The 13,626-nt window shown below is 38.4% G+C and overlaps 1 protein-coding gene across 2 annotated transcripts in view; it reads left to right on the top strand.

Moving 5' to 3' along the window:
* SPIRE1 (spire type actin nucleation factor 1) overlaps window positions 1-13,626 on the top strand; it is a 271,534-nt gene that overhangs the window by 206,428 nt on the left and 51,480 nt on the right. For both annotated transcript variants that reach the window (XM_066246306.1, XM_066246307.1), the window contains exon 9: window positions 11,719-11,891. In XM_066246306.1, the coding sequence (XP_066102403.1) occupies window positions 11,719-11,891 (173 nt within the window). The remainder of the gene's footprint in view (window positions 1-11,718; window positions 11,892-13,626) is intronic.

Genomic DNA, 13,626 nt, shown 5'->3' with positions numbered 1-13,626 from the left:
TTTGTGATGAAAGCATTATCTGATATTCCCAAACTTTTTATTGTTTATATTTAATGTTTTTAATGTGTACTATAAGCATACATTGATTTTGATGTATAGAATAGATAGACCATATTATAAAATGTTTGTAAACATTTTGTTTATATAGCTGTCCTCCAATTTGTAAGATGCCCTTTTAAAGAGTTCAGAGAAGCTACTTTAGGAAACTAGATTATAGTGGCAGCTGAACAGAAAAGGAATCAGTTCTGTGATACCACACTCTCCTAGTTTTCTCCTCTGATCTTTTTTTCTACTTCTTTGAGACTCCTCTGGATACTTTAGATCTCTTGCTTGGGCTCACTTCTTCCTGTTCAACCACACCGTTTTCCCTGGTTTTTGTTCCTGAGTATCTTCCAACTTCCCATCTACAGCACTGATTTCTCTAATTGTTCAGACTCATACACTCATCTGTCTGCTAGGTAGGGCCTCTTATATCCTACAAGCAAGACAAGCCCAACAAGTCTACAGGTGAACTCATCTGCTTTCTCCCCAAACCACCTCCTCCTATTTCCACATCTCAGTGTGCCCAAGACAAACGTTAGCATCATCTTTGACTCTTAAGAGCCAATCCCTATTGATTTTACTTCTGGATCTTTATCATCTTCCACTCTTTAGTCCAGGGGTAGTCAACCTTTTTATACCTACCGCCCACTTTTGTATCTCTGTTAGTAGTAAAATTTTCTAACCACCCACCGGTTCCACAGTAATGGTGATTTATAAAGTAGGGAAGTAACTTTATAAAATTTATAAAGCAGAGTTACAGCAAGTTAAAGCATATAATAATAATTACTTACCAAGTACTTTATATCGGATTTTCACTAAGTTTGGCAGAATAAATCTTTATAAAACAACTTACTATAGTTAAATCTATCTTTTTATTTATACTTTGGTTGCTCTGCTACCGCCACCATGAAAGCTGGAACTCCCACTAGTGGGCGGTAGGGACCAGGTTGATTACCACTGCTTTAGTCCAACAGCCACTGTCTTAACCCTGGCTGTCATCTTCTCTTGTCTAGTTTATTGCATTAGCTCTGCCTGCGTTCCATGCATCCATCTCTGAGCTCTTCAATTACTCTATATTGATATTCTTTGGCTCTTGGCCCTTCTGTTACATTGTGATGTTCATGATGGCAGGATCCATGCCTGTCTTGTTCATTATTGTGTCCTCAGTCCCTAGAACTTGGACTAGGCTATAAAAAATATTCCTATTGGTGTTGAAATCTTTGAATATACCTTAAAATTACAAAGCTACAAAGCAAAAGTTATATAAATTTATTCCTGTCTGATTTTTATGGCAGCAGGTATTATCTCTTAAAATAATGTATAAAGCATTTGAATTGACAAACCTATGTGAGCATTATATAATAAAGAGCCAAAACATATAGCCTAGCCCTGTGGGGGTGCAGTGGATAGATCCTCAACCGGGAACTTTGAGGGCCCCAGTTCAGAACGCTTGCCCAGTCAAGGCACATACTACAAGCAACCAGTGAACAATTAAAGTGAAGCAACTATGACTATGAATTGATACTTCCCACTTCCCCCCTCCCCTTTAAAGAGTCAAACTATGTAAACCATGTGAACCAAGAATTCTTACCTTGGGGGTCTTTCAATGAGCCTGAGGAGGGTCTGTGAATCCCCCAAAATGTGGGGGGGGATGTATACGTATTTCACAAAGTATATGTTATGTGCATTTTCTTGAGAGAAGAGACTTAGAACCACTATGGAAAAATAAGGAAATGGTATTGTAGGATGGTTGTTTTAGACTAGATTTTTTTAAAATTATTATACCTTGAGAAGGAATAATGGAGGTAATAGAAAAGTTTCAACAAAACTATAAAGTAAAACAAATAGATTACCATGTGAAAAGTAAGCTTCATGATTTACAGTAGTAAAGAGAATTAGGTAATGGAAGTACCAATAAAATAGAGAAAGAAATAAGACAAGCATAATGTGCTTGTATTACTTGGATGGTAACTGACATCGAGTTTCTTTGTTTTTCCAACTAGTTTTTTAAACTTTTATTTTCTATTAAACATTGTGCCAGCTATTGGGGTACAGAGATGAGGAAAGCAGTTCCCCTGCCCACAGATGCTTACAGAAGAGTGACTATGGAGTGTCATTCATGTTCGTGTTGCAAGAGATACACATGAGTGTGAACAGTGGCCAGTCAGAGGGCATTAACTGAGGCCATTTGAGGGAGCTTAAGGAGAAGACTAGTAATCCTTGTAAAGTGGTGCTTTCAAGGTGCATGGAAGGTCATCTCAGACTTTGTCACATACATATTCTTCTGTTTCATTTTAAACAAATCAGATGCTAACTACTGTAAGTCCTATTTTATAATAGTTAAATATCAATTTTTATATTGATTATATCTTATTTATTTTAACCATATTGCTTAATATTTCAGAACAACTAGAATTGAGCTATTATAGAAAGTGATTGTACTGAGAATTTAACTTCTAGAATTCTGCCTTCAGTGTGATTTTAAATTTTAATTGAACAGTAAAAGATTTGGGCTTATTATTTCTGTAGCTGTATATTGGTTCTTACAGTTTGCTTTGGGGAGTTTAGTTAGGATAAGGTTGGCAGAATAAACTTGAAAAATGTTTCCCTAAATATTTTTATAATCTTTCTTCTCCGTGTAATTGCAAGTAGAAACCTACTGTTGAAATAGAGAAAATATATGTGTTTAAAAAGAAATAGTAGGCCCTGGCCAGTTGGCTCAGTGGTAGAGCGGCAGCCTGGTGTTTGGATGTTCCTCCTGGGTTCAATTTCCTGCCAGGGCACACAGAAGCGCCCATCTGCTTCTCTACCCCTTTTCCTCTCGCCTCTCTCCCTCTCTCTCTCCCTCCCTCTCCCTCCCTCTCCCCCCCTCTTCCTCCTTCCTTCTCCCCCCCTCTCTTTCCTTCTTCCCTTAGGCAGCTATGGCTCAATTGGAGCTAATTGGCCCCAGGTGCTGAGGATGGCTATATGGCTGGCCTCAGGCTCTAAAAAATGGCTCTAGTTGCAACAGAGCAAGGGCCCCAGATGGGCAGAGCATCACCCCCTAGTGGGCTTGCTGGGTGGACCCTGGTCAGGGTGTGTGTAGGAGTCCATCTCTGCCTCCTCTCCTCTTGCTGAATAGAAAAAAAATTTTTTTAATTTTAAAAAATAAAAGAAATGTTACCTATAATTTTAACATCCAGAGGTATTCACTGCAAACCTTAGCAATTATGTAAAAATATTTGTACATTATGAAATGGAAACATAAGCTGTATGTGCAGCCTTCTGCTCTCTCTAACATTATATGTATATATGGCATAGGCATGCCATTAAGTACGGCTCAAAACATTATTTATAAGGGTCTGATAGTCTTACATATGGCTAAACTGTTTTATTAACCTAGTTCCCTATTTTTTTACAGACTATTTTTTCCTATTAAGTCTGAAATTACTATTTTTGTACATAGTGTTTATATTTGATTATTTTCTTTTTCCTAACATCTCATACTGTATTGAGATTTAGAGTTTTAACTGTAAGTTGTCCCATTAAAAGCATCATTTTCCTAAACCTCTAAGTTACTGTGATGCTCAGTTGCTGTCCTCTGTGGTATATAAAGCTTGGGAAAAATTTGAACCTTATTTTCCAAAGAATAATAGCATATCTTTCTTGTATAGTGGGCAGTTTTATTTCAAAAGGTATGTTCAGGCCCTGGCCGGTTGGCTCAGTGGTAGAGTGTCGGCCTGGCGTGCAGAAGTCCCAGGTTCGATTCCCGGCCAGGGCACACAGGAGAAGCACCCATCTGCTTCTCCACCCCTCCCCCTCTCCTTCCTCTCTGTCTCTCTCTTCCCCTCCCGCAGCCGAGGCTCCACTGGAGCAAAGATGGCCCGGGCGCTGGGGATGGCTCCTCGGCCTCTGCCCCAGGCACTAGAGTGGCTCTGGTCGCAACAGAGCGACGCCTCAGAGGGGCAGAGCATCGCCCCCTGGTGGGCAGGGCGTCACCCCCTGGTGGGTATGCTGGGTGGATCCCGGTCGGGCGCATGCGGGAGTCTGTCTGGCTGTCTCGCCCCGTTTCCAGCTTTAGAAAAATACAGAGAAAAAAAAAGGTATGTTCATATAGCAGAGAAGAACAGAATAAGAAGATATTAGAGAAGAGAGATGAGTGCTCTGACAATATGTATTTTATTTACCTAAGTGGCAAAATCTAGAGTTGATAGCATTTGAGTTTAGAAATGCAGAGTGTTTTTAATGGTGCATTGAGGGTTATTCTCATCCACATAAAATTCCTAAAGACACTTAAAACACAGTGAAATACTTCTTTAAAAGTTACATTCTAGTTTATATGTTATGATGAAATACCTAAAATATTATTTCCTGATCATCAAACAATATGTATGATTATTAACAAAAAGTTGCTTTATTTGCCCCATTAAAATTCACATCCCTTTTGTTACCATAAGTGCTTTTCAAAACATCTACCTGTGAGTCTGACCTCTTGCTAAGTTGTGTTTGGAATGTAACTCTGCTCTTTCTTCACATCAGCTTTTTAAATACTGTATTGAGACTTTGGGTTATAAATATAAATTGTTCCTTTAAAAAAATCTGTCAAAAACCGTATCAAGAGACACTTCCAGACTCTGAAGTTTGGGTGCAGAATAGGCAGTCTACCTGGAGACCATGGACTAGGGAGTCCTCCTGCCTGATTGCCCGTCCTCCCTTCCGCACCGCATCCGGTGTTCCGCTCCCAGCTGACCCCAGACCAACCTGGCCTCCCGGAGCCTAGGTTAGAGAATAGACTGTCCTGGTAAGAATTTTGGGCTGTAATGAAAACAGATAATTCTCACTGTCATGAATACCCAAATTCATTATATCTTTGTATAATCTTTTTTAAAGGTTTTATTGAGATATAATTTACCTACAGTAAAATTCACCCACTTAAACTATGCAATTCAGTAGGTTTTACTATGTGATAAAAATTTAAAAACAAATTATTACAATAGGAAATAAATGTTTATTCTCAAGAAATTATATTTACTGAGCTTTTGCTATGTGCCAAGCACTGCTCTGAGCACTTTTTTTTTTTTTCCGGCATGAAATCAGTTACTCTTCGTAACAATCCCATGAAGTGCAGGTATCACTATTACCATTTTATAGATGAAATAACTGAAGTCCAAAGAAGTTAAATAACTTGCACAGAATCATACTGCTAGTAAGTGGCAGAGCTAACATTCAAACTTAGGCATTCTGGTCCTGAGGTCTCCCTTCAACTACTAGGCTTCTTTGCCTGCAGTAGACAGTTTATTGATACATTGCGAAGCTGCTAGTTCTTGAATGAGATTTTTTTATAAAACATTTCACCTTTTTGCGGAGAGTCAAATTTTCATTCTGAAATAAATTATTTGAGAACATATTTATTCTTAAATTTTAAAGATTTTGTAGTTCCCTAAAACCAAGATTTTTAAAATGGCTATTTTTTTTCTTTTGATCTGTGTTTTATTGAAGTAAAAAATTCTGTATTATTATTCGTTAAAATGTTTGTGTCTTTACCACACTTTCATTTTTAACATGTTCTTTAAAAAGTTGTGTTTTTTTTCTTTGTTACTTCATTTGAAGTCTTAGTGATAGAATTGAAGCTAAGATTCATGGTTTCATTATATTTTAGATTTTTATCCAATGCCTTCTGCCTTAAAGTCTGAAATATGCCACTCTGGGTCTTCCTAACTCTTCCCTTCTCGTTCGCCTTCCCTGTGTATTCCTAACAGCTGCATTGTTTGTTTGTTTGTTTGTGTTCTTTTTTCAGCAGTGTGTGGCCACTTAGCATGTCTTACAGTTATGATTTGTCAGGTAAAAAAAAAAAATGCTTTCACACTTGACATGGGTTTTGTGGTTTCTGTGAAATACGTTTGCATTCATCTGCTTGTTCAACCATGTCAAAAAAGAAAATTGAAAGAATTCTTTTAAGCTGTGGTCAGTAAAATAAAACTTTCTGCTTGTTTGAAAACAATATACTTTAAAAAAAAATTAAAGCTGCAATAAATCTGTTGCTTGCCAAGGGATTGTGGAAGAGCCATTACACCGTCCCTATGGTTATGGACGGGGGCTGCCAGTTTTTATGGTCACTGTCACTGACCCACAGTCTTCTAAGACAGTGATGGCAAAGTCTAAAACAGAACTTTGCCTTGAGAGAATAAGAAAAAACCTTTCAAGAAACAAAATTTGACACTTCTTATTCTCTAGCAGGCGTCACCAAACTACGGCCCACGGGCCTGAGGCCATTTATCCGGCCCCCACCGCACTTCCGGAAGGGGCACCTCTTTCATTGGTGGTCAGTGAGAGGAGCACTGTATGTGGCGGCCCTCCAACGGTCTGAGGGACAGTGAACTGGCCCCTGTGTAAAGTTTGGGGACCCCTGCCTAAAGCATTTAAGTAGCTAAAGTGAAAACTCAGCTACTTCAGAGACCTGAGAGCTGTCCTCTGGCAGACTCTGCTCCCACAGGGAGAGCCTGGTCCCAGGCGGCTCTGAGGCTCACTGTGACAGTGTGACAGCAGGAGAGCCTGTGAGGGCCCCACTTGTGAAGTATGCGTCCCAGGCTGTTGTGCAAGTTTAGACCTTTCCTGTTAAATAGATGTGGATTAATAGTGAAACAACAATTAATGACTAAATTTAATCTGTAAAATCAGCCCTCTTTTAAAATTTTTAAACTACATATGAGCGAAGTTTCCAAGCCAACTTGATCCTCATAAATTACTTTGCAAGTTAGAATATTTAATTTTGGAAGCTGTCATTTTAAAAGGCGAAAGATTTATGCGATCTGAAGAGAAACGAGAGCATGGAAGCTGTCATTTTAAACGTAAAACGAGATAAGATGTTGGGACTAATATTTTCTTCCAGAATTTTTTTTTATATGCCATGGAATTGTTGGCATACTTTAAATACAAATTCATATTTAAAGGGCCAGACAGTTCTAGTTTCATATTCTCTTTATGAATATTTACAGAGTATCTCTCAACTGCTAATATTTTTTAAATGTTTTTTAAATTTGTAGGTCTCAGGCATGACTAATACTTGTGCATTCAAGAAACTGAGATAAATATTTTACACTCTTCACTTACTACTTTTTGGCTGACCACTAAAGAGCTTTTTCTATTTTCTTTATCTGCCTGAAAAGTTTTGTTTTATCAACTATTTGCAGAGTAACCATGTAAAAAATATTTTTTCTGGAAAATAAACTCAAATATTTTGGAATATATATGTCGCTGCTAATCTCTGAGAGCTGGCAGTATATGTTACAGATACTCCATCTCTTCTAAATATCTATTAAAGATGATACATCAGTCAGACTACATGGGAGTAGCTGGCTACCTGAACACATTGACTATTGGCTAACACAAATTAGGCCCAGGTGGCTGATCTAGACAATATGCATGCCCATACACACATTATATATAGGTGTATTTGGGGTTCAATAGGTTATATGATGGGTTGTGTGCAGGAAGAAAGATCTTGGTACTTAATCTCCTTGATATAAAAGAGTAACAAAAATTTTTTGTTTTCACTGCTCATCATTTGCTATAGTTTATTTCTTGCCTTACTGTATGTACTTTATAAATTCTACATGCTTTGTTCTTAATTTCTTGTGCTACTTTTATGTTTCATTTTGCATTTTGACTAATCAGTTAAAATGTCCAAAATTATAAATGGAAAAGATGGATCCATACTTTTAACTTAATGGAAAGATTGCAATGCAAAGTTGTAAAGTTAACTAAGGAGTAAATATTGGAAACACATAGTAAATTCCTTTGAACTAAAGCGTAGAATAAGACATAATAAAGTATATTTTGTTGTTTAAGTATATCTTAGAAATATTAATTCTTAATGGAAAATATTAATTTATTCAACATTAACTAAGGTAAGTATAATTTCTTTTTCCACTGCAAATATTAAATATGTAATCTGTATCCCAGTTATATTTCCCCCCAACAAAATAAGCTAGCAGCTGGGTGTATCTAATACACCTAAAGTTATTACATAGAGTATTTAATGTCATGATTATGCATTTTAGATTCTGAACCTGAAGTATGTGACTTCCAAAGCCATATCTAGCATCTTAAATATTTTGTTTCCTTATAAATATGTTTTTTTTCTCAAGAAATTCTGTCTTATGTAGAAGTACAAAGTCTTATCTAAGTATTTGGTTTTCTCACTTGATACACTGAAGTAATGAGGATTTATAAATAATAAACTTGAACAGAGAAGTATAAGTAATCAAACTACTTAACATGTCTTAAAAATATGTTCAGCTGGGTCCTTTACAAATATGAGATATGAGATAAAATCACACACTGTATTTAATCTTATATGTGGAGATCATTCTGAAACATGACTGGTTACATAGCATATTTTTATTAACCCTTTGAGTACGGAGTTTTTTGTTAACTCTTTGAGTGAGGATGTACGTGAACATTCGTACTACTCAAAGCTTTGAATTTAGTACAAGGTATGTGTTTTAGCAGTTTCCATCCGTGAACTCAAATTCAGTTATGACACTTATAACTGCAGCTAAAGGCAATTAGAGAGCTCTTGGGTAATTTCTCAAATACCTGCATTGAGAATAAAATGGCGTCATGGCAGCCCCTATCACTTAACAGTGTTTCCTAAACTTCGGTTCAGATACCATGATTTTTTGTCAGATTAAAGTGCTACCAGATACTGTTTAAATTAGTTTGAACCTATCATAAATGACTTCTTAGCCCTGGCCGGTTGGCTCAGCGGTAGAGCGTTGGCCTAGCGTGCGGAGGACCCAGGTTCGATTCCCGGCCAGGGCACACAGGAGAGGCGCCCATTTGCTTCTCCACCCCTCCGCCGCGCTTTCCTCTCTGTCTCTCTCTTCTCCTCCCGCAGCCAAGGCTCCATTGGAGCAAAGATGGCCCGGGCGCTGGGGATGGCTCTGTGGCCTCTGCCCCAGGCGCTAGAGTGGCTCTGGTCGCAGCATGGCGACGCCCAGGATGGGCAGATTATCGCCCCCTGGTGGGCAGAGCGTCGCCCCTGGTGGGCGTGCCGGGTGGATCCCGGTCGGGCGCATGCGGGAGTCTGTCTGTCTCTCCCCGTTTCCAGCTTCAGAAAAAATGAAAAAAAAAAAAAAAAAATGACTTCTTAAAACCTTAAGCAAAAACATCCATAAAATTATGTATCTGGTTTAGAATTTTTTTCTGAAACATTAAAATTAATATATAACCATTAAAACTGTTCCAGTGTTCCTCCATGCACTTCTAAGTGGTTTCCCCCTGACCTGGTAGATGGGGATGTGAGACTTGCCTTCGGAAGCTGACCTCACTATTCCTCCAGTTTGGGAGCGTCGGTTGAAATATGGGTAGTTAAGAGGCGTGACAGTGTGTGCAATTTTAACTTTGTGCTTTCTCTTGAAAGACTGCAACAACACAAATAATCATGTAGGAACTATATAAAATAAGATACAATGTACAATAAGAATTTTTAAAATATTTTTCAAGACTATATTTAAGCACTACCTTTTTTCTGGACTAGGAATTAATCAGTTAACCCAATCATTTCCTCCTTTGCTTTCTAGAAAACTTTTAAATTGCTCTCTTACTTGTGGCAACCCACCACTCCCTTATTAAAGTGTGTTTGAAGACTTTTCCCAATTATAATGAGTGAGAAAACTGCTGCTTTTGCCCTTTGTCCCCTTCAGCATACCCCTTCCCATTATGTATTTGTTCTAGCTAATATCTGGAAACATAGTAATAAAATCAATGTGTGTGCTTTCAGGTTCTTTACTAGAAGTTTTATGTAAAATAATAAATGGTTGATGGACAGATATGTCTGTCTTCTTCCTTCCTTTTTTCCTTTTCTCCTTTTCTCCATCCTTCCTTGCTTACTCAGACCCTTTCATCTAGTTCACAAAGGCATGTTCTCTGGGCTTTTTTTTTCTTTTTTTTACAGAGACAGAGAGTCAGAGAGAGGGATAGATAGGGACAGACAGACAGGAATGGAGAGAGATGAGAAGCATCAATCATTAGTTTTTTGTTGGGATACCTTAGTTGTTCATTGATTGCTTTCTCATATGTACCTTGACCATAGGGCTACAGCAGACTGAGTAACCCCTTGCTCGAGCCAGCAACCTTGGGTCCAAGCTGGTGAGCTCTGCTCAAACCAGATGAGCCCGTGCTCAAGCTGGCAACTCGGGGTCTCGAACCTGTGTCCTCTGCATCCCAGTCCGACGCTCTATCAACTGCGCCACCGCCTGGTCAGGCTCTGGCCTTCTTAATCTCTAAAAATAAGCAGAAATTGTGACTATTAAGTCAGATATATATCATATAATAATTTGCAAGATTATTTAAATTAATATCATGGAAGGCTATTCTGTGTAGAACACACTTTAATACTTAATGTTTCCTGGAAATCCACTTCTTAAACTTCAAGCTTATAAATATTATATGTTGTGGGTGACTGCTGCATTCTTGTATTTAATAATAACTCAGTTACACTGCTTTCCCCTAGTTCAGGAGCATTAATCGTGTCTTTTTCACTTTAGTACTTAGTTTACCTTTACCCCCACTACAGAAGTTTCACAGTCTGCTTCATGTGCACTGATCAGTTTATGGTGCTGATCTGGAACTTAGATTATGCAGGGACGACTTCTCATGTTTTAAATACTCTGATTTAGTACTTGGTTATTAAACTTAGATGTTTAACATTTTATTTGAAATACTAAAGGAAATTAGTTCCACTTGCATTCGAAGATTACAGGCTATAATACCAAAAGAAGTGGCCTTTAGAATCAGTGCTAACCAAGATTCAAGTTTCTGCCACACATTAGCTGTGTGACTCCTGCTAAATCACTCTGAGCCTTAATTTTCTTACTTGCTAATGTATCTACAAATCAATGTTATTAATTACTAACATTTATGGTGCACTACCTTTATTACACATAATATTAAGTATTTTATATGTAATTGTTAACTTCTTTCATCTTCACAACATGCCCATATCTGTTGTTAGCCCATTTTATATATGAGGAAACAAGAGGTTAGGTAACTAGCAGTAGAGTTGAACTTTGAACCAAAACCATCTACACCTTACTGTACTACTCCATGTGTACTCTGTACTCTCTCTGCATGGCTGCATTTCTTCAGTTTGTTACATTGCTTTCCCTCCCACATTTGAGTTCTGAACGAACTGTGTCAGCTTTATCAGAGGGAAGGTATCTCAGATTCTGTGTTCATGTTTATGTCAGTTTAGATTATTAGCTATTTTAAGTCAAACCATTTTCATATCATACAGCCCATAAACTCAATACGGCCTCGTGCGTGTGCCATCACTTTGATCGATCACTTGTTCTTTAGAATCTGTAAGTAAAAGTAGCCTCTATGAGCCTCTGGAAAATAAAAAAGATGCAGTCAGTTATCTGTGGTTCTTCCAGCTCTACATTTATTATCTATAAATTTGAATATGTCAGGTAAAGGTTTTCTTTAATTGAATCTGAATTGGTTAATATCTAACAAAAATATTTTTATACATATGTGTTACTGTGTCAAGCTTCTGTGTTGTAGTTGTGTGACACAGAAATGCTATGTCACCTGGTGTGTGTTTTTGAGTGCAGGTACTTGGAAGAGTGTGTTTTGTCCACTGATTACCTTTATTGGCTCAAGAAACGTGAGCTTTCCTCTTTCTTTTGCCAGATATAACTACCCTTGAAACTCCAAAGAACGTTGTGGAATCCTTGGTGGTGAATGGAGGTTTAACATCACAAACAAAAGAAAATGGGTTACTTGCTGCGCAGCAGGCACCTGTGCTGCGTAAGAAGCTCCTCAAAGCTCCGACTCTGGCAGAACTGGACAGCTCCGACTCCGAGGTGAGCTTATGAGGCTCTGGGCCACAAGTCCTGACTCCAAGGTCAGGATACTGACACTCCCAGACTTAGTTTACTAGTCATGTTGCTTCAGTTGTTACTTAATCCCTTCCCATTTTTTAAACAATAAAGTTAGGATTAAAATTCATTTGTTTAGTAGAATATAAAACAGTGGATTTCTTACCATCACTTAGTAAAGACCAATATAATGCTTATAGTGTATAGAATATGTTTTGAAATAATTGACATAGTCTTAGATTACGATGGGCTTGAAATAAGTCAATTTTCAAACTTTTATTGAGTATTTTTTATTTTGGGAAAGGAAAAGGAAAAACATTTCCATTAAAAACAATTAACACTGTAGTATAATTACCCATTTATTTCTCTCTAAAATACACAGTCACAGATGCATCCACACTGAAGGTTCTTTCTGTAACAGCAACAGGCCTCAGAAGAAACTGCTGGTGTTCTCCAGCTCACATCTTTTACCTGCTACCCTTGGTGGGAATCTCACAGCCTGCTTGTTCTCAAGAAGCAGGGAGATGTTGAGGCTGATGCTGATGCTTCCCGTCTCCCTCAAACCCGATCTGCAGCATCAGTATTGTGTGTCTCCACTGCCCCGTCCTCATCATCAGCTTATGTGGAATGAAATTATATCCTTGCCTCCCTTCTCCCACCCTCCCTTCCGAGCCACACCGCACACACAGCTGGCTTCTCATCTTCTGTTTGCTATCTTGGTTGCTGGCTCAATCCTGTCCACATTTCATCCAAGGTAGAATTGAAGGAGTTATTCTTTAACTGCCCTCTCATCAGTGTCCACCCAATCTAAGAAATGCCAGTAATAACAATTGTGTTACTAAATGTTTCTCAAATACAGATAATAATAAAGAAATATCCTTATTACTGCCTGACTGCAGTGTGCACTCTCACATGTGCTGTTTCTATCTTGTCGGTGCTTTTTACCTTTCTCCTTCCCAGTTTCATATTACACACCCCCTCAGAGCCTTTGTCGCTCGGGCTTGAAATCTTTTGAAGGTTCCTCACCACTTACAGGATTATGTTTATACCCAAATAAGATGCATAAGAACCTTGGTGACCTGATGCATGCGACACCGCTTCTTGCCTGAGTTAGGGTTTTTTCAGCCCCCAGTTCACAGACTGCTGCCAGTCCAAAAAGAGTTAACCACCCTGTTGTAGTATGAAGATTATAGACCCATTAGGCTGATTAACTCTTTTGTGTATTCATATGAAATTTCTGGCGGACAAGTGGTTGAAAAACACTGGCCTGCACTTCAGCCACTCAGCCGTTGTTCTTTCTTGCACATTCCCTGTTCCTCAGCTCAAGTCTTAGTCGCATCTGTCTGTCCTCACTCCTAACTTCTGTTTCTCTTTTACAGTCATTGTGAACCTTGCCTTCCCTTTTCCCTGACACAACTGACCCATTAGGACTTCCTTCTCTGTGATCCCATAAGAGCCTTCCCTTCTCTCTGTGTTAGGGCAGTTAGCACTGGAATGCCATAATCCACGTATTTCTCTCCCTCCCACAAGAGGGCAAGCTCCCTGAGATAGGGACTATACTCAGTTCATTTTATATTATCAATTCCTAACACCCAGTATACACTCACAGATGTAGATAAATTCATACTAACCCGTGAGAACAATTTAAAGTAAAAGAGCATCTAGCTCTGCACTGTGTAGTATAGTAGCCACTAATCACTGTGACTGTTAAATTTATTTT

Source organism: Saccopteryx bilineata, chromosome 11 (genome assembly GCF_036850765.1).
Source record: "Saccopteryx bilineata isolate mSacBil1 chromosome 11, mSacBil1_pri_phased_curated, whole genome shotgun sequence".
In the NCBI taxonomy this organism is placed as follows: Eukaryota; Metazoa; Chordata; class Mammalia; order Chiroptera; family Emballonuridae; genus Saccopteryx; species Saccopteryx bilineata.
The sequence above is the reverse complement of the archived record's forward strand: the minus strand, read 5'-3'. Positions and strand labels throughout refer to the sequence as shown.